Source organism: Pocillopora verrucosa, chromosome 2, assembly GCF_036669915.1.
Source record: "Pocillopora verrucosa isolate sample1 chromosome 2, ASM3666991v2, whole genome shotgun sequence".
Taxonomy (NCBI): Eukaryota; Metazoa; Cnidaria; class Anthozoa; order Scleractinia; family Pocilloporidae; genus Pocillopora; species Pocillopora verrucosa.
Window position 1 is genome coordinate 1,087,313 of NC_089313.1, and position 21,658 is coordinate 1,108,970.

General features: G+C 38.6%; 2 protein-coding genes across 2 annotated transcripts; one reads left to right on the plus strand and one right to left on the minus strand.

Moving 5' to 3' along the window:
- The first annotated feature begins 99 nt into the window (after positions 1 to 99).
- LOC131797303 (probable RNA-binding protein 19) lies at positions 100 to 10,169 on the plus strand. Its single transcript, XM_059114906.2, has 15 exons — positions 100 to 784; positions 1,247 to 1,319; positions 1,644 to 2,395; positions 3,192 to 3,459; positions 3,697 to 3,962; positions 4,553 to 4,753; positions 5,343 to 5,456; positions 5,562 to 5,696; positions 5,810 to 5,876; positions 6,630 to 6,709; positions 7,088 to 7,143; positions 7,714 to 7,827; positions 8,285 to 8,390; positions 8,877 to 9,000; positions 9,226 to 10,169. Exons 1-15 carry the CDS (start codon positions 185 to 187, stop codon positions 9,291 to 9,293), a joined length of 3,024 nt encoding a protein of 1,007 aa, XP_058970889.2. The 5' UTR covers positions 100 to 184; the 3' UTR covers positions 9,294 to 10,169.
- Positions 10,170 to 14,993: 4,824 nt separating this feature from the next.
- Positions 14,994 to 19,866, minus strand: LOC131797304 (LIM/homeobox protein Lhx1-like). Its single transcript, XM_059114907.2, has 4 exons — positions 18,968 to 19,866; positions 18,608 to 18,822; positions 18,109 to 18,501; positions 14,994 to 16,064 (listed from the first exon to the last, which is right to left on the minus strand). Exons 1-4 carry the CDS (start codon positions 19,159 to 19,161, stop codon positions 15,778 to 15,780), a joined length of 1,089 nt encoding a protein of 362 aa, XP_058970890.1. The 5' UTR covers positions 19,162 to 19,866; the 3' UTR covers positions 14,994 to 15,777.
- Positions 19,867 to 21,658: the final 1,792 nt, after the last annotated feature.

Here is a 21,658-nt window from a genome sequence, read left to right on the forward strand (position 1 = left end):
TTAGGTATGTGGTGTATGTTGTTCAGATTCCTCTAAATATCAGGACATTACACTTCCCATACACCACCTACTTACTATAAAATAAAAACACGTGCAAACTTTCAAGATGGCGGATTGCTGTCCAACCAGTACTCTGCAATTATAAACTACTCGTCTTTCTCGTGAGAATCCACGCAATTGGATCATGTCGAGGCTTATTGTTAGGAACTTACCAAAGAACATAAAGGAAGAAAGGATCCGTTCTGTTTTTGAGGCAAAAGGAGAATTAACGGATGTCAAATTATGTTATACAAAGGATGGCAAGTTTCGACGATTTGGGTTCATTGGGTATAAAACTGAAGAAGAAGCGAAATCTGCTCTGAACCACTTTAATAAATCGTTTATAGACACCTCAAAGATATTCGTAGATGTTGCTAAAAACCTTGGAGATGAAACACTTCCACGGCCTTGGAGCAAATATTCGCAAGGCAGTTCTGCGAACGAGAGACTGAAGAAGAACCTCGAAGAAAAGAACGAGAAGTTAATAACCCAGAACTCAGAAGGCATCAAAATAGAAAATTGTGAATCGGATGGGTTAGGGAAGAAAAAAGATAAGAAAAAGAAAAAGAGAGCGAAAATTTTAGGTGATCTGGAGGATGATGTTGAATTTCAGGAATTCTTAAATGTGCATAAAAACCGTGGCTCAAAGCAAACCTGGAGCAATGATAACATAGAACGTGGAGAGCCAGAATCAAGTTTAAATCAGATATGCGAGGGAAGAGAGGAGATTTCAGTACAGAATAAGGTACGTAGCTAATGACGTATATATTGGGACGGCTAAGCTGCAGAATACCCTGCTACTCATTTACATGTCATTGAATATGAATAACGTTTATTGTGTTATGCCTTGTTCTTCAAAGCTTACCGACACATGTAAATGAGGTGGGCCAAAGTGGCAAGGGTATTCCGCAGTTGCTCCTATTGGGACTAAACCAAAGATCTCCATGGCTTATTTCAGCTAATGTAGGTCACATTTGGATTGGCACAAGTCTTCCAAGACCCTCTTGCTTTTTTGCTCAGCTTGGGCCAACTTTTAAAAGAATGGATGATACTCTTCTCCAGATGAATCGTCATTCAGTCTGAAGTGTCAACTGTTTCGTTCAATTGATACACTTCTTGATGAAGGTTTTTCTTGTCATTCACATTATTTATTCTCTTAATGACTGGACAATGGTTTAACCTAACTTTGCATTTTTTCAATTTTTAGCATTCTGAGGAACAATTAGAATATGATTATTCTGATGGAAGTGAAAATGAAGATGAAGTCTATGATGTAGCAGGTACATGTGTTTTGAAAGGAAAACCAGGCTTCATTGGCCTGCAATCTTGGCAATTCTATCAGTCTTAAAAAGTATCAACTGAACCCTTTCTCCACAAGGTTCTGAAAATGAATTCTGTATTTTGTCTGCTATACATTTCCAATAATTTAACCTTAAGAACTTGGCATTTGACAAAATATTGTCCCCTAGATAATAGTGTTTCTTCTTTTTACCTTTCTGCATGACAATGTTTTGCTCTTTGTAGGAGATAATTATATTTTGTGACTGTAGGGAGAGAAAGAATCAGCTAGAGTTTGTTTCATTGGAAAATCTGTGTTGTTGCAGGAGTTAAAGGAGTTACAGAGGAAGAGAATTATTCAAAACACAATGAGGAAGATGATGAGAAAGCCAAAATGGCTAAGGATTCTAAACTGTCTGATATGGATTACTTAAAATCAAAGGTTGTTTCAAACTCACAGAATCCTCTCAAAACTGAGAAAGGCAAAAAATCTCAGAAGAGGAAAAGAGTTGATGGAAAGGATGAAGAGGAGAGAAATAAAGAAAACTTTGGTGAGGAATCTTTGGATACTAGAAGAAGCGAAAATGAGGAAGACAGTAATGATGGTGATGATGACAAGGATAATAATGATGGTGGTGATGATGATGATGATGGTAGTGGTGGCAGTGACACAAATAATAATGATAAGGACAGTTCAGATGCTGTTGGTAATGTAGAAAAAATCAAGACTACTAGTCCAATAGATGCTGTATTTGGAACAATAAAAATGAAAGGGTTACCCTTCAAAGCCAAAAAGAAACACATCAGAGACTTTTTTGCACCGCTGAGAGTGCTGGATATAAGAATAATTAAAAATCACCAAGGAAAGCCCACAGGCTGCGGTTTTGTAGATTTTTTAAATGAGAAGGATATTAAAGAGGCACTCAAGAGAGATCGGGATTTTATCCAGGGTAGGTACATTGAGTTGTCTAGAGTCAAAGAAGAACAGCAATTGAACCAGGAGACAGAGAAGAATAAACCTTGGATGAAGAAACTGGCAGCTCAAGGAGAAGAGGGTGAATTTGAAAGCATTGCAGAGGTGAGAGATGGTGAAGATGGTGGTTAGCTAAAAGAGAGATTACCTTCAAAAACTGAAGGGCTGGTTATTTAAACAAAGGTTAATTGTTGTTTAACAAAACTGTTTTCTAAGCCATCTTCAGTTTAGCTGAACCTTTTATTAGAACACAGATTTGTTTTAGTGAACAGTGTCAGGAGGGACAAAAGCTAATAGTGGAAGGACATTTATTTGATTAAATCAACCCTCTTATAGAGAATCCCTGAGACCCGCTGCTTGCATAAAACTGCAGTTTGGGTCAGACCTCATGTGAATAACTGGCCCTAAATCATTACATGCAATAATGTTGGATGTCTGTGTGGCAAGTTAGGGACTAAGTTTTCCCCTTTGTATTTTTGGCCCAAAGTTTCTTTCATCTAGAAAAGTCGAGAACAATCAGTAAAAAATAACAAGATTTTGGCAAAAGAACCAGCTTTAAGTTTGTTTGAGGTGTATTTTACTGTATATCCACCCCCTCCTCTCCCTGAATAAACCAGACATTCCTAGTTACTTTCATTGGGATGTGAGAAGCTAATTTACAGTTGTGTGTACCATAGTGGACTCCAATTAACTCTTTCACTCCCAAGATATTGATATTGTATTGATATCGTAAGGAGAAATTCTGTCTTGGTCATACTCATGGAAATTAAAGGGTTGATACAGACACTTAAGGGTACATGCTCTAGAGTTTTTATTACTGGGGTGTCTTTGTCAAGCTAGGTGTCCATGACTGCTAGTTTGTTGCACTCCATAAAATGATACCATTGTATTTTGTGTTTAGTCTGGCCGTCTCTTTCTCCGCAACTTGGCGTTTAGTTGTTCAGAGGAAGACTTGCAAAACCTGTTTGACAAGTTTGGTCCTCTAACAGAGACATATCTACCCCTGGACAAGACTACAAATAAACCCATAGGAATTGGGTTTGTCACATTTGTTATGCCAGAGCATGCTGTGAAGGCTTTCAATGAACTTGATGGCAAAGTATTTCAAGGAAGACTGCTCCACATATTACCATCCAAGGCCAAGGAAACTAAAGAAGACGAAAAAACAGGTTTGTTATTTAGCAAGTGAGATAAATTAGGTGGCAAATAATTGCACCACGTCTCTGCAAACTGCTCTGTATGTACTGCTCCGAAGTTAAGGTGCTGCAGCTCGTGTCGCAGTCATACACACAGAGGCACTTCCTTTTCACAGGTGCTTTGGGTGTGGGGGTGTCTGACTAATAATTTATATTACAGCGTTGGCAAGGGTACCTGATAAGGAATAGTTTTGTGGAATATCTTCACAGATGCAGCAACATCCTTCAAGTCGAAGCGTGATGCAAAAAAGAAAACTCTTAGTGGTCATGACCACAATTGGAACACATTATTTTTGGGAATGAATGCTGTTGCTGATGTGATGGCTGATCAGTATCACACCACTAAGGGCAGCATTCTAGATGATGCTTCTTCCAGAAGTCTGGCTGTACGCATGGCTCTTGGGGAGACACAAGTTGTTACAGAAACAAGGAAGTTTCTCATGTCTCAAGGTGTCAAGCTTGATGTTTTTGGACAGGTGTGTGGTTAGCATTTGAATTTTTGTTACTTGTACTCTCTTTTATTCACAAATTTTGTCTGAAAATGTTGGACATGAAAATATTTCTCTTTTTTTTTTTTCTAACAAAGTGACTGGTTGCATCTAGATACTTGAGATAGAAGAGTTATAGAGAATTTTTTTTACAAGCTAAAATGGTTGACAATGAATCATAACAGTACCTTGAGAAAATTGTGGGGTTTAACCCTTTCACTCCCAAGATCTCATCAGTAATTCTCCTTACTGTCTGCCATACAGTTCTTGTGATGTCAGTCTGGAGAATTTGGTATTGGATCAACTTATAATCCCCTAATTGATATTTCTGAGAAATTCTGTCTTGGTCACTCACTGGAGTCAAAGGGTTAATTTATTGGTAGTGGGAAAGTGTAAAGGGTATCAATGATTTTAAATTTCCTCATACAAAAGAAACTAGACTGAGGCTCTAGATTAAAAACCTATGTTTAAACATTTTAGACAAGTTTGTTTTTATTCTATAAAGACTCCATTTGTAAAAGATTATACTGTAAGGATAAAGTACAGATAATCTTGTTTGTTTCTTGTGTTAAATATAGCCTGCAGCAAAAAGAAGTAAGACTGTCATGTTGGTGAAAAATCTCCCTTTCAACACATCAAGTGAAGAGCTGATGAACATTTTTTCACCATTTGGAAAAGTGGCAAGGCTTGTGTTGCCACCATCAGGAATCACAGCTCTTGTAGAGTTCTTTGAGCCAAGCCTAGCAAAGAAGGCCTTTCAAAAGTTGGCATATAGTAAAGTAAGTTCATAACTAAAGCCTTTGATTGTTATTGCTTTATTGAAGAGCCCTTTTTTGTTTTACATCATTGTGAGACAGTGAGGGATATAGCCTGCATAATCAGGCATGATATTGGGGAGCAAGTGCTCAAGGCTTTCTTGGTGAAAATTATAGCTGCCATCATTTGATTTATTGAGCAGTGGGAGGCTAGGGTGAGGAAGAAATTTGTACCAAGGGGGTGAGTGAGGGTCAAAAGGAAAGAGAGGGGAGGGGCTAGGGGTCTATTTCTCATGGGATTCCAGGTCAAAAAGGTGGAAGTGTAAAGCACTGATGAGAGTCATTGTGTTGTGTTCATGGACAAGACACTTAAATGTCACAGTGCACATCCCCTCTCAGGAGTGTAGATGGGTGCCAGCAAATGAACGGGGAAAGAGACAAATTGTTACGTTAGGGGGATCTATTGCAGACCAGCATTCCTTTCAAGGGGAGTAGCAATATTCTTAACTGTATCCTGCTTCAGAAACAGGGACATATGCTATTTGTCCTCTGTTAAGACTTTTTTTTCAGTAGATGGCTGTGTTTTAATGAAATTTTTTCTTTCTCTTAATAGTTTAAACATGTTCCATTGTACTTGGAGTGGGCTCCTTTGGGTGTTTTCTCGGAAAAACCGGAAGAAAAGAAAGAAGAAGAGATGAAAACAGAACAAAAAATGACCATTGACGAGGTGATATTCACAGCTAAGCTTTTGAATTTCTTTTCTACCAATAAAATACACCATAGCTCAAAGACTAGTGGAAAATAACTCGACGATTTCCGTTTGTTTATTCAGCAGGGAAAAGAAGCAGCAGAGGATAAAGGAACAGATGTTGACGGCGAGGATGTTGATGATTCAGAAAATGCGGAAGGCACAACTGTTTTTGTAAAAAACTTGAATTTTGAAACATCAGAAGAAACGCTGAAAGAGGTACGGTTACTCTCAGTTCGATCAAACAAAAACACATATTATCTTTTGTCTTAAGTTATAAAACTTAAAACAGTTATGACTACACAACTTTAATCGTGATGCTTTTGTGTTAGGCATTTTCCAAGATCGGCCCACTTCTTACGGCAACAATCGCCAAGAAAAAGGATCCTAAAAAGCCTGGTCTGTATATTGCACATTTGTCTTCATTTAGAATAAATAAGATCATCCATTGAGATGATTCCATTCGTTGTGAATTTCCTCAAACAGAGGGTAAAATAATTACTTTGTATACTTTTTAGTTCCCCAAGATCATGGAAACAAGGAATGAATCTAACTCACTCGGGTGTGATAATTGTGATAACCTTATTGGTCTAGACCAATCTGTATCTTGGTAGCTTTCTTGGTTGGAGCGAGGCTCTGTGGGTGTAACTAGATGTCGTACCCGGGAACACAACACAATGCCTCGGCCAGGGCTTGAGCCCAGACCTCTCGATTCAGAATCCAGCCTGCCAACCATTAAGCCCTTATGTCTCCCACAAGAACAAATTCCAATTGAGTGTCGAAAGTCCCCTGAAACTACTTTGATTTTGCTTTTCTTTCTATTCTGATTGGTTCAGGAAACTCGTTACACTTTTTCAACCAATCAGATTCAAAACTAAACCCAATTGCGTCTTGATTAACCCCATTTTCCTGTGCTTCACTGAAACAGATTTGTTGTTTTTACTTTGAGTTTTCTTATTGGCTCCATATGTTATGTCTCTCAATTCTGATTGGCCTTTATATTTTATGTCCCTCAATTCTTATTGGCTCCATATGTTATGTCCCTCAATACTAATTGGCCGTTCTTTTACTTGAACTTATAGTTTCTCCTCGCTTGCCTTCCCAAAAATGATCCCCGCCCGCCTACGTACTCACTTGTCTCTTTGTTTGCAGGAAATTTGCTTTCCATGGGTTACGGATTTGTAGAATACAAGAAAAGATCGGACGCTTTACGTGCAATTACAGAACTCCAGGTTTGTTAGATTTATTGTGGAGTGTCTGAGAAAGGTATTACAAATGATGAAATGAGGCGGCTGGCTTCGCATGCCGGGAGTTGAATCGGCAAGAAGCACGACCAAGAAACTCTCTGACCAGAAGAATTTAACCCAAGTACCTCTTATTTTCTAGGAGATAGTATTTCTTGAATCGTAATTGACACTAGTCTGAAACAACTCATTGTTTCATTTATTACATTTCCTGGTTTATCTTTGTTAATCGGAAACCTTTGGATGAATTTTTTAAAAACATTTTGTGGTGAAGTTTTCTGTGAAATAGGAGAGTAAATGTGGAAGGTTTTGTTTTAAGTTGAGCTGGAAAATTTGATTGTAACAATATTGTTTTCATTTTGTCAGAAATCTCTCCTGGAAGGCCATACTTTAGAGCTCAAAATGTCACACAGAAAACCAAGGTAGGTGAACTCCCATGAATGGCCAGAAAGCAATGACTCCTTAAAAAGTTGATTACATTGTGAAGAAGAAAGGTGACGAGATCAGGAAAGACTGTCGAATAAGGGATTTTTCCTGATTTAGACGCAAATTCACAGGCCTGAAGTTCTAAGGAATGAATGGCAGATAGAGTAGAGATTTTGGGTGTTAAAAGTTATCCACGAGTGGTTATCGATCTAGAGTCGTCAAACCTGACTTAGAGCAATTGCATCGGATAGACGCAACAAATGTTAACAGCCGAACGATCCAATGAGAAGCTTAAGCAAATTCACGTGACTGGCCTGAAGCCCTCTGAAAAACGGCTCTGACCGAGTCACGTGTAGCTCGGGCTGATTGGTTGTATTTGTGGCACGATTATTTTGAACGAATCTTAGCGCGAATGTCAAAACCAATGGAAGGCGAATATGAATTGCCAGAGACGATATTGAAATACAATTTGATGTAACACAGAGCAAAAGTTCGATGGTCATGCCTCAACTTCCATTCGTCTGTATATTGGTATTACTATTATTTTTTTTATTATTTTTTTTCAGTGAGAAGGTAGCACAGCGTAAATCTGCTTCGACCAAGAAACAAACCAGTTCAAAAATTCTGGTGCGAAATGTTCCTTTTGAAGCGTCAAAGAAAGAAATCAAAGAACTTTTTGGGTACGTATAATGGTTTTTCTGGGTGATTAGTCGGTTACTCTGCTGAACTCTAAACTATCGACAAGGTCAGGGTTCTTGCCAGCTCATCATGTTGTGGTGTTGGGTAAGGCACTGTACTCTCACAGCGACTCTCTCCACCTTGGAGAAGAAATGGACACTGGAGAACTGTCAGCGAAGCCTGACAAAATGTGAAGGGAGGGGAGGGGAGGGGAGGGGGGGGTAAACCTGCGATCCTTTGCTCTCCTATGCCCCCCTATGCCTTCCTATGCTTCTGTGTTGTGTTTTAGCTTCGGTTTTACATGGAAGCAATAAAGCACTTTTCTCTCGGCACCTCGGCACTCGTGTCATGAGTCAATTAGTCCAGAGTTAAATAATCCAAGTGTTTATTAGGAGATTCGTTAAACAATTAAGCTCCGGGACATTCTTTTCTGAGCTGTGTATTTTGTTTTTATGATAGCACTTTTGGGGAGATAAAAACGTTGAGGCTTCCTCAGAAGCAAGCTGGAACTGGTTCTCACAGAGGATTTGCTTTTGTTGATTTTCTCACCAAACAAGATGCTAAAGTAAGTACTTGTTAAGTTACCCAGTACAGAAAGTAGATATTCGCCTGTCAGTCTGTTCTTGAAGTATCTGTGGGTTTGTGCGTGTTATCCGAGGAGCACAACAAACCCCTTCGTGGTGAAAACGAGCATGATCAAGTTGATGTGTTAGCAGTGATTTCAATTTCCTGTTTGCAAACCTGATCCTGACTCAGAGATCAGTAACACGCTCTAAGAAAGACTGCAATGTTACCTTGCAGTCCTTTTTACTGTTCACAGTCGTTTGCTTTATCGAGTATGTCTCGATCGAGGGATGCTTGAAGCTTTTAGAACATGATACAAATGTCAGTATTAAAGAATCACGAAATGAAAATGAAACTGTCCGAAGCTTGAATTCGTGATCGCCTCTTCCTGAGCTTAAAGTTCGGGTTACACGGTTTCTGAAACACAAGTACGTTTTCTCCTCTCGTCTGATGGAGAGCATTAAGCAGAGATGGATCTGTTTTGTAGCGCGCGTTTGAGTCCCTTTGTAGCAGTACCCATTTGTATGGGCGAAGACTGGTACTGGAATGGGCCGAGGACGAAGACAGTGTGGATGCTTTGCGAAAGAGAACCGCTGAACACTTTCATGGCAGTATCCTTTGTAAATAAAGTTGGTATTTCTTCAATCATTGTTCTTTTTTTTTCAGCTGATTTGGATTTGTAGAGCTATACATTCAAGTGAAACAGTAATATCCAACTCGATTAAGAGGAATGCATTTGTTTAGCAGCGGTTTCTAGTAAAACTATCTTGTCAGAGGGTGTTCTTTGTTTTTGTTGTTTGCTGTTCTTGTATTTCTTCCCTTAACTTTGTCTTCAGCTCCAAAAACCGCTAAGAAAAAGAAAGATATTCTGGACGATCTTCTAGACTCAGAAATGCACGAATAACTGAGCAGTATTCTGTAGCAGGCAGTCGTTACTCTACGGTTTGCTGTTGTTATCCGCCGTAATTACCAAGTTACGATCCAACGAGGGAATAAACATACATTTTGAGCGAGGGCCTTTCTCTAGGAACGCATATTCATGTCTCGCAGACAGTAACTCGCCATGAATTTGCATTTGTACCGTCGACATCCGTGGCTTTAATGAAGAATCCGCTTTTATTCTCGTCAGCTTAATACTGGAAGAGGACAAGACTTGAAAGTCACTGCAATCACCTCTCTGTGATTTGGTGAGGATAAGCATTAAAAATTTTCGACAGCTATTGAGTGAAATAATTGAAAATTGGTTTTAAGAATTTACTTATCTCTACGAGAACTTGGTGGAAGTCGATGTAATCCTTTCCGCGGAAAGAAAAATTAACGTAAGGTAAATGTAATGGCTTTTAATGAGACAATTGATAATTACTTCTTTCTCCTGACACCTATTTCGTGCTAGTTTGTCAGAAATAAAGCTAAAGACTAGTTAGTTGCAAGGTTAATGTGTTAAAAATGATAAAAACGGACAAATATTAAAACCAAAATGTTTGGGTTGGACAAAGAGTAGTCTGAATTGAGTTATAACACCTATGAAGGCGTCACCTCGCTGATTGAACTTACTATGCTGGTCGTGGAACCTTTCCAACTTTGACGCAATTGCTGGCATTCTCCCTCCTGAAGTAGGAGGGATTCATCTGCCATTTGCAATTCGCCGAGCCTGTTTCTAATGATCCACCCCGATAGTTATAAGGGTATCCATCTAGGATAGGCACTGACCTTTGTCTCAGACCTTCCCAGGGGCGTGAGCAGGAATTGAATTTCCTCGGTAGTAGCCCCTTTAGCGAGCATTTCACCCAACCCACTCTATTACGATACTAATTAATTAATTTATATGAACACAATTCCTTCTTGGCCTAGTTGTGGGACGCCTCTTTTTACTCAACCGTTGGCACCTTGAGTCGAAGCTTATTATACTCCTACTTGCTCTCTGCAAGCGTCTTCAAGACATCCCATTTTAGAGATTCGTTACCAAGGGCCAAATTGACTTAAAGAGTATTTTGCGCATGCGCAATGAATGGAAACCTCATAAATGAATTGATTAGAGTAGAATTTGTGTAATACTAACGCGTTCCTGTTTCATCCAGTTCCAATTTTTTGCAGCATTTTTCATCAAAAGTCACGTTTGTACTCTTTTGTAAAAAAGTAAACATTTGTCAATGATGACCGACAGTATGTAAAATTTTCTCGTCAAATTAATGTACAAACCGTTTAGCAATATTGACCTAACAACAGCGGTGTTTTATCAGCTGGGAATTGACGACACAACAAATTGAACGGAATCGTGTCGGAAGTGTTTTCTAGAATCAACAGTTTTGACCATGAAAACGGATTTCTTGGCTGGAAAAAAAAATCCCAGAAACCTTGACCTTCTTAGATAAGATCACTGATGTTTAGTATTTATTGATTGTTTTATGAAAAGGGAAAAAAAAGCCAATTTTTAAAACGTAGAAGTTTTGAGAGAAATTATTTCCTTGCAATAAAATGGTAGAATTTTTACCCAATATTTGATAATTTCATGAAACTTCTAAATAACGTCCTCCCTTTATCAATTGTTCGAGAAGCATTTTCCTCTGACGATAAAGAAATACAATTTTTCCTTGGTTGAAAACAGTTGCAGTTGTTTCTCTCAATTAAAGGAATCACTGGAAAAGAAATTACCCAGAAGCTATTCTGTGCAAATACGCAAACTTCTTTGAAAATAAACATTTACAATTTTTTTGCTTTGTCGAATGTTTGAAAGTTTGTAAATGGATTTTAAGCTTTTCAATATACAAATATGTTTTTTTTATTTTTGAAATAAAATGATTGGAAGTTCAGCCGTCTCAAATTGAACGATTTTGTTTTCGACTTTTTCTTGACAATCTTTTTTCTTCGTCGACGTTTTACAAGGACAAAAGGCTTTGATGAGGCTAGAGACGTACAGTCAGTTTTGGCAATCGAAAATTCTGGAGAATCATTGTTTTTATTGCAGATAAAGGTTGTAGGAGGATTTCTAAAGTCCTGGGGCTTTTAAAGTTTGTTATCAAATCACCTAGGGTCTTGGATAACAATGTCGAGAAATCCAAGCAACAAGGCTGACATCTTGTTCCGTTAAACCGCCAATTCGACAGCTCAGTTTTCTTTCGACAAAGGCAAAAGCTATTTTTTTTAACGGGTATTTAATCGTGTTCTCTGGGACGAACCAAAAAGAGAGTTAAAAATGTTATCTCTATTTGGGATTTGTTGAAAAATAGCAACAACTGTCCTTAGCTTTAAGAGATAATCTTCAAATAAGATAAATCTAAGAAGCGACATCAGCTGCTAATGGTATATTACCATCAGTGGGGCAATTCAGTACAAAACAGAAAGGCTATTCCCCCTTTTCTTTTCTACTTTTTAGCTGTTCTCAAGGTGTAAAAATTTGCCATTCTCTCATGAGAAATAAATGAGAACAGCGTTGTTAAGAACGAGCAAGAGTTGCATGTGAAAAAAAACGTTCCTGCAAACTTGTCTCTTTGCATAAGCTGCTGTTCGAGTCTTAGACATAAAGCTCATTTGGTTGTATTGCAGCAAAACTACTTGCGACTGTATTAGGTGTTTACGATCAAACTTAACCTCTTAAAGGTCGGAAAACACAATAAACCTTTCCCTATTGTTTCATCGCTTTTTTTAGCGTTAGAATATTCTTAAATGAACTTGAAGACACAAACAATATCCGATTTGTCTCGACATCAAATGATTTCTTTACATTATTTTTAAAACCGGGCAACTCTCTGAGGTGTAAAAACACTGGAGTTTTGTTTGTCTTCCTTGTTAAATCCCTCTAGTAACGGTTCAAGGTATTATTTATGACAAGACAATACCTATTGAACGTTTAACAGCTTAACTAAAAGCTATTGCGGCGTTTTTGTGATGTCGACAAAACACAACGAAAACTGAAAAGGCGTGTTTGTGGTCAAAGCATGTTGCCAAGGGTAACCTCCCTTTGTTAAACCTCAAGTTGATTTTATATTAACAAAACCAACAATTGTTCTTTTTAATTCCTTTAGCTGTCTTTGTTCCTGGCGGCAATATTTTACAATAATACTGTCTGAGGAAAATGTTATCAAAATAGCTCAGAACGCTCAAAGTTATTCCGTTGGCTGAAATCAAAAGTTAGTACACTTTAACGTAGATTTAAAAATAATTTACACTTGAGCTGTACCGTTTGGTTCCTCGATGCCAAGTTATAGAGAAAGCTTTTTCTACAGGTTATTTTTGTAGATGCGTGGGTTTGTCAAAATGATTTGAGAGCTTTTATGACTGCCTCCAGATTCTTTTATCTCAGCTTTCACTCAGTCAGACACCTGTAAGTGAATAGATTGAATGATATAACAACTTCACTTTCATGTATTTCTGTTTTGGCGATGAAAAGTGAACTAAAGATTTCCAGTTGCATAGTTTCGTGGTTTATTATTGTCCAAAACAGAAGACGCATTTGTTTAAGTAAGGTTAAGAATAGTTGGCGGCTAGTGAGGAACATGAAAACTGGCTTCGCCTGCGGGAAAGATGTACTGAACATTTTTTGCCAGACGCAATACTATGTCAGAGCTCTTCCAATTTTGTGCGGGATATGTATGATTTTGCTTAAAAGAATATGCCTAGGTCGAAGATCTTTTGAACTCTAGTTTCATTTACGATCAATTTATCCTATACAATTTCTTTTCCTGTCAATATCACTTTGTAGATAAAATGTAAAACATTGTTAGAGGTCAGGATGAAATTTCAGAGCTGGAGGTATTTTGCTAGGTAATTCATACCGTAATTTAGTCTCGGGCAAAATCTGCTGGGCTTGACATTTGCTTGTAATTTTTGAATCAGCTCTTTTGAAACCGTAAAACTTGGAGCAGAAATAGGGTTTTAAATAGATTATAATTCCCAGCGTTCGGACTTTTTTGCCGAGCCTAAAACGAAGAAAGCTTGAAATTACATCGTTAAGGGTTTTTTTTTAGTGAGGGTGATGTCGCTTAAAACTTTTAAGCATAAAAGGAAGTATTAATAACGTCCCTTGAGAGCTTTTTATTAGAGAACACTTAAACTTATTCGAGACAACCAAACAAACCGCCTCGCTTTAAGAACTTTTTAATATTTACCCTGTTCTTTTGCAATTAAAGGGAGAAAGAGTGTTTACCCGAGCTGTAATTGCCCGTCAACAGTAAAAATGAGTTTTAACGCCAACGGAAATTTCATAAATGATTCAGTAAATTCAATATTCGCTAAGAGAGCCGCGCTCGCCTATAACCTTGAGTAATTTGAATTTGCAAGGTGTTCCTTATACTTAGCTTACAAGTGCACTTTGCCTCTCGATTGAACATTAGTGGGTTTTTGTTGTTAAAATGTGGTCGATGTGACTCAAATGAGACAAAAACCGGATGTCCACGTAGAAGGTCAAATCTTGCTTCAGGCACTCCTTGTTATTTATTTGCACGCGATTAAAACGAGAGAAAATAGGAAAAGGCAAAAGCCTGTTGAATTAATTTTGTCATTGGCGAGACAAATTTTCCCAATATTTTCACCTGTCTTCAAACACGGACTAAAACATTTCTGACGGTATAGATTTAATTGAAGTTAAGTGCATGCTCTCTCACGTACAGCGAGAACTGTCCATTTGCAAAGTAAATGCTATTTATACTCGTAAGAATGGAAGATTCTGCTTGGGGGCAAGCTAAATATGTACATAAATTCGTCGATGCGTTTTTGAAAAATTACAATCAATTAGAACAGAATTATTAAATTTCCTGTTCATTCACGTAGTTAAACCCACACCTTTCAAATGGTTTTACCTTTTAGAGCTAATTTTTTTTTTTTGAGGAATTTTGTACAAGGGAGTGTGCGAAAACCTCGCTCGACGAGCGCGTTGTTTTTTCGTTGGTGCTTTGATTGAGGCGGGACTTAGTCGTCAGCAAACAAAAGCTGGCTACTACATGGCTGTGCTACGGAAATGTAGTCATCTACCTCCCGCTGACTGTGCTCAACTCAAGTGTTCTGGTTTAAAAAGCCTCGCTTGACACTCGTACATAAAACATGAGCTAACTTTGCCTTTTAAAAGATCGACCGGAGAGTGTTTTGCAAAACATTGGGTGGTCTTTTAGAAAGTTCCATGTGTTTGGCCTTTTCTGACGCCCGCCCGCCAGGGTCTTTTTAAAAGGAGTTCCGTCTTGAAGGCTTGTTTTGGCGTTCTTGTTTTGCAATCACTCGTGCAGGAAAATTCACGAATTTTTATCCGTACGAACTTACGTACCGCATTCCTGTGACTCCTAAGGTGCCCTTGATGAAAGCTTTCAAGAGGACTCCGTAATAATGATTCTGTAATAAAAACACGAAAAGACGAACTAAACAAAGGGAATTTTAACATTGCTAAGTTTTTATCAGTGCACGAAAAAGAGATGCTGAGTTCGTGACTAGCGCCTCATCGCATCTGCGCGAATTCGTTTAAACGTTGCAGGCGATACAATGAAAATTTCGTTGCTTCTCGAGCGAGTTTTTTTTTTTAACTAGAGAAGCACTTTGATTTGGCAGAAATTTTTTAGAGTTGTGTAAAACAGTTATACTGAAACACGGGACATTGATAAACACATGACTTACACCTGTTGACTAACAGTCTTTATTTCGTCTGAATTCAACTCACAAGTTTTTAGAACAAACAGTATGTTGCATAATAATTTCATTTTTATTATTATTATTATCTATGTCTCAGAAAAGTGATTAAATTCCTCTTTCTAACACTGTAACTATCTCGGTATGTTTTATGCTTAGTGTTTGGCATGGGATGTTAACTTTATATGTACCTCAGCATCTGAGGTCGGTCGGTTGAATTAGCTCACACTTAAATTATAAAATAGCTTTGTAAAACATTCACAATTTCATACACAAGTTCCTCAAGGGAACAATCTCTTATGTTACATTTTTTTTCGTCTCTCAAATCGCTTTATATTACAACATATTTCAACTGATAACTCGTGATAAAATTTCATGTATATTTGGCCTTTTTCCTTGCAGCCTGTGTGTGTTTCTAGTTGAGTAGATAACATGGTTGTTGCTGAATGCCCCAAGGCAATAAACTGTTTTATTTACTTAATCTTTCCTAATGGCTTGGCGAACTCTCGAGCGGCATTTTTAATTGATGAAACGATAACTGGGTGTTTTGCTCGGTCTGGTTTGCCAGATTGAATAAAAATAGTACGCCACTTAGACTAGAGGTGGTTTGTTCCTTTTTGTTTTCAGCAGATTACACGGATTCCCGGTAACTCGAAGCAGACTATCAAAGAGAAAGCAAGCTTTGTTCCTATGCATTAAATAACTCTTTCTTTTTCTCTCTATACAATACATTGGCAGCTTTACAATTCGGGAATGAATCCTTTGAATCACTGATGCTTTCACCAAACCTCGGCTGTAGAAGGTATTGTGTTTTGTTGCCTTGTGGCAGAAGTGTCGTAAAGTCCACCATTCTGGCTCTGACCTACACCACAATGGTTCATTTGTATTCCCGTGCTGTTATCCAGACTGACAGAATTAACCGGAATCATTCCTTGGTTGTTAAATCCAGGATTCTGAATCATTTGAGAATTATCCATTGTCGTGGGAACTTCACTCGCTAACCCAGCATCACCCTTCATGTAAAACTCATCAAAGGCCGTCGCCGGAAAGTGTGCACTTTGAGAAGCTAAACGTGGGAAAGAAATAAATAAAACGTGAGAAAAGTCAAACAAATAAGCTTATCCTGTGATAAAACCAAACCTTAAATTCGCATTAAAAACGCCTTATCTGTAGAATGAAACACGGAATACCTCACAAAGTTCTCTTAATCTACATTTCTGTTGAATTATATTTAAAAACAAACTCATTGTGGTTTTGAAGAGATAGCACGAGCCAAACCAAAGTGGGCTTAAACTCAGGATTCCTTTTCCATTAAATGAGAAAAGAAGGCGGCATTTTATCGGATGTGCTTTAATATTGTGCCTCTTCAACCGCCTTAAAAGCCACTTAACGTGTACAAAGATATTTTTTCCAAAAAAAGCGAACCTTACAACACTCCAAAATATGCAGATATGAATGTATATTTTGACGTATTTGTCAAATATTAAAACAATATAGAAAGCAGAACTTTCCCAATTTTAATGCGAGCTTTTATATTGAGACGTAACGATATTTGACGGAGAATATTCCACTGATATCGGTTCTCGGGATTATTGTGGAAAAGAAAAACTGAACGAAACATCACAGGAAAATTATAGCATATACGTAAAATGAATTCATACTTAAGTCGCTTTGGTGGTAAAAAGTCAAATGTCGATATTCATCGGTGAATTATAAAGTCCTTCCTTAATTTCCTTTGGTTTTCATCCATAAAAATTTCCTTTTTTATCCGATAGGTATTCCAAAATTCTGTCTTCTCCAACACCGACATTACTTTTTGTCTTGGATAATTTATACTCACGAATCTATCGAGTAATATTCAGCTCAGTCCAGACAGTCGGATTTCAGTTTTGTGATCGTTGTTGAAATTTAATGGTCTGACCTCCACTTGAGTCGAATTATTAACAAAACAAGCGCTACCTCGCTGCCATAGAAAAGATTCGTTAAAGTATGGTTTGAAAAATCTGTTCTCGCTCCCGCAGAAAAACGAATTAAAATTGTCCCCTAGAGATTTCGTTTGATTGGAAAGATGGGGCTTTTTGATGGGAATATCTTTTGACTTCCAAAAGCTTAATGCCAAACCATCTGAATTATTAAAGAATGGAAGGTTTTAACAGTGGGGAGTTTGTTTTACAAGTAACCCGAAATCTTTAGAAAATCATCGTACAGCGCAAATTTTCGCGAATTGTGAAAGGCCCAATTCATATGAAACACCATACGAAGGCTTGTGAAATCTTGTAATGCCTCAACTGAGTTAGTACATACAAAATCAGTTTTAGAAAGAAGGGATGCACAATTTTTTTTTCAGTAGATCCCTTATCACTAAACAAAACTTGAGATAAATAACATTTCCATTTCGCCATTTCCTGCCAACTTGCGTTGGATGTGAGGCTTTCCATGTTGCATGTTGAACGCTATTTTTAGCTGAGCGCATTTTGTGTCAAAGCTTCGTTGTTTCTGCACGAAATTTGTTGCTGCAGCTGTCGGTTCTCATAAATGTGCTAAAAATGTAAGACAGGCAAAATGGTTGAATAATGCCTTTTAAAACAATGGGAGGTTGATATGCTGGTTTCGAGTTATTCAAATTCGTGATTTTTAGTATCTTTTGATCACTTGCCAAAATTTGAGGAAACATTTTTTAGTTTCAGTTGTACGACGCTCGGTTAATGGTTTGCCCCTGAGTCATCTGCAACAATGACTAAGCAATCAGGAAGCTTTCTTGGGGACACGATCTTGGAGCGCTGATTAAAACGTTCTTGAGAAATTTCTCCATCGCTAAGGGCAACTGAGCAAGTTTTTTCACATCAGTTCACAAGGGTAAATTGTCATGTGATCTTTAGTTGGTTATCAGGTTGAAGAGGTTTCGAGTGCTTTCTAAATACAAACTCGAGAGCGCTATCCATTTAAATTTCAGCGATATTTTCCGCCACGTCGCCTGTCAGGTGAAAGCGTACCGTGTCCAAAACACGATCAAACGTGCAGTGCAATATAGGAACCGCAAGATTATTTTTCTTTCCTGAAAGAAAACTGCAACACGGAAGAAGAGTAAACATAGTTAGTTCCAAGCCTACCTGCGTAATTTATATGTGATGTGGTGATTGACTGTTCGTTGTTTGGGGCAGGTTCGTTTCCAAGGTTTTCACCTCTAGATCTTCTTGATCGCCGGCCTGATCGTACAGCGCGCGTCGCGTTTGGTTGCGCGACTCCTTGCTGCTTGAGCCTTCTCTCTTTCGATCGTCGATTTTGAAACCAGACTTGAATGACTCGCATGTTTAAACCCGTCTCTTGCGCAAGTTTTTCGCGGATGTTCCGCGATGGTTTCGGAGTTGCGGCAAAGGTTGCTTTGAGTGCCTCTAGCTGCTTAGCTTTGATAGTTGTTCGCGGACCGCGGCGTTTGGTGCCTAGCGCCACATCTAGGTCTTCGTCTAAACCGTAACTTAAATCTTTCTCTTCGGAATCCGAGTCTGTGGATGATACAACACAACGTACACATGCACACAAAAATTAGATCTATTAAGATTAAATAACCGTTTGTATATTAATAAACAAACCAATTCCCTTTGCACTCACCGGATTGCTTCGACTGGAAGTGTGATTGGTAGTAGTCCTCTTTACAAACGAATTTACTTTCTCCGACGTAATACAATTCATCACCGGTCAAAATTTGCCGGTTACAGCTGGAACAATTGAAACATTTCACGTGAAAGACCAAGTGTTTAGCTCTGCGGACCATGTCGTTCGGCGAGATCCCTAGACAACATCCAGCGCATTTTGTCCCGTAGCGCCTAAAGATTTGAAAGTAAGAACAGGGTAGTTAGACCGTTCAATTCACTATGATCGAATTAATCGTCTGGCTGCTTACCACAGAGCTCGCGAAAACTAAAGTTCAGCTGCCGGACGTGAAATTTCGACCGATTGTGAGCAACGTACCTGTAAAAATCATTCTTACAAAACAGCTTTCCTTCACGGGAAAAGCATTTATTTGTGAGTGCACATTTGCAGTCGTAGCAATGGACACACTGTACATGCCAGACACGATCCAGAACCTTCAAAAGGAATTTATCCGAGATGGGCAGTTCACATCCCGCGCACTGTTGAACCATGTTGCAGATCTGTGCCTTCATCAAGCCAAGAAGAGTCAGTCGCTGCTTTCGTTTCCTCTTCTTGTCCGGGTGTATGTACGTTTATGTAAAGTGCGGTGCTGTGTGCGTGAAATTTATGCAAGTAACTCTTCTACGTGCCCGGTGGGTGGTGCTTTGCACTGTACCAGCTGCTTAACGGGACGGTAAAAAGCGATGGAAGAGGGAGTATTGCGGATTTTCTAAAAACCGACGCTGAAGTTTATTCCGCGGTCAAAATTTGCATAAAGTTTGGCACACGGAATTGTAAAGTGGACGGATGAAAGCGCGCGGCATAGAACCACTTAGGCCGCCATGCTAGATGTCAATTAGCTTGTTGAAAGACAACACATTTACGCGCTCTCCTTTTGATATAATTTGACTCCGCCTGTCAAAAGGAATTGACAGTTCAAATTTGACAGCACTCTGACAAAAGCCAATGACATTGAGAGCCTTTGTGGGCGCGAGCCAAACTTTCAACACACCATTGTTTGACTAGGATTATGTAAACTCGAAAAAATCGCACAATTTGAACATCTTTTGTCTGGCTATTGTTCCCTTTGACTGCTATCATGAGCTCAAAAGCGCCTCCTAGTCTCCGAACGATTCAACCACGAACGTATCGTCGCTGAACTGAACAACTCGTGATCGGTGACATTGAAAAGGAAGTCGTGGCATCCTTGAAATACCGCAGTGCGCTTAAATATTGGATTTCAGATGTTTCCGACGGCCAAAACATTTTTTACGCCGAATTCGATCAGTATCACGGCTATCAGTAAAGCAGGCGGCTGTAAGACTCCGATCGAAACGGAAAAGCTTTTGTTGCCGAGATTTACTTTATCTCGTGATAAACCTTATGTTGTTGTCACTAAAACATGTCAAAACACTCCCATTTGCAAGTGTTTATTTACATACGGATTTTCAAAACAAAGGCCCTACAGTTAGCGCATGTTAATGAGAATTTTGTATTCTCCTGCACTTAGTGGCATGTTCGAGACAAACGTAGAACATAACGCCGCAATCACAGTGAAAAGCCGGTGCAAAGAAAATTCACTTTCTTGTGCCATCTGCCTCTAAGAGGCTCTCCAAGCGCGAAAATGGGCAACCACAGATTTTGATCATTCGAATTGGCTCCTTACTGTCGGACACAAACCCGCATAACACAGCGATTTACTAACGTGTCGGTTCAGATTTTGGCAAAAGGCATTCTCCGCAACAGTTTAATTTCCAAAAGTGAATTATTCAACAAAACCGACAGAAGTTTCTATTTTCGTCGATATTCTGATGACAAAACCTCGATTGTTAATGAAAATTTGTCTGAAGCTCTTCCTTCGCAAAAAGACGCGAAAAACGCTAAAATTATGTTAACAACCCCCATGTTAATCGTTTTAGTTTAAAGGATTTCTTAATCTGGGAAATAGATTTTGCCGATTCAGAATCTTAAATCGTTTTTTAGCGAGAAAACCTTCCTCTAATGATAAAGGCCTTACACTTCTTGGACGCATTTCAAACGAATACTTGTGTTTTTGTGTCAGTTTTTAAGCCGTGTTAAACCTCTCTCTGCCAGCTTTGGTTGAACATGCTAATTTGTCAAATCACCTGTTTCAGATCAACACCTGCTTCTACAACCGCGTTCAACAAAGAACGCAGGCGATGAACTTGTTCAAAGAACATAAGTTCCCCTCAAATTTAAGTTAGTAATTTATTTCTTTAGCTGCAAAGCAGATTGCCTTTGTCTGACCCCAATAAAGTATTCTTCAAAGTATTCGTGTAGAGACTTATCTCCGAGAAGATCCCGCGCTTCGGTGGAAGCGTTTCTTTGGCCGCGGGAAAGAACGAGGCTGCAATGCAAGACGGTGAGAGCTCTGCAAGGGGTCTGGCATTGGTAATGAGGCTGGGGCCTTCTCGCAGGTTATGTAGCGACTCATCGGATTAATGCCTCGATTAGTATTGTATACATTATTTCCAAGAAATTTATAGTCAAGAGGCTCAGTAAATTATTTCTTAAATTATTTAGCAAATTGCTTTTAATTTAAAGAGAACTTAAGGTAACGATTTGTGGAAGAAGTCAAATACCAAAAATATCTGAATGAACCTTGAGGAAATAAGTATGGAAAGGGATGAAGTACTTAAAACGGATTGGAGATGAATAGCTCGAAAGAGTCAGTTTTTATGACTCGCCAACTTTATTTTGCACACCTTGCGTGCCTATGTAAGTTTCTCACAGCCTTCACGGCATGTAAAGGCCAGACTGATTCAACATTGGAACATGAAGAACTTTCGCATGTTGATGTAAAAAGATTTTGTATTTCCTTCATTCCTAGTTAAGCTATTTTACAACAATAAAAATATGGAGAAGTGGAGAGAAAATTTGACAGATTATCCCTGAAAAATTTTTTAAGAAATCGATTGCGTGCTGAAAAGCTTTACGCCTTAACGTGACGAACCTGGCGCTTGTCAATGTACGGTCACAAATTTAGTTATGGTAAACCTCGTTCGCCCC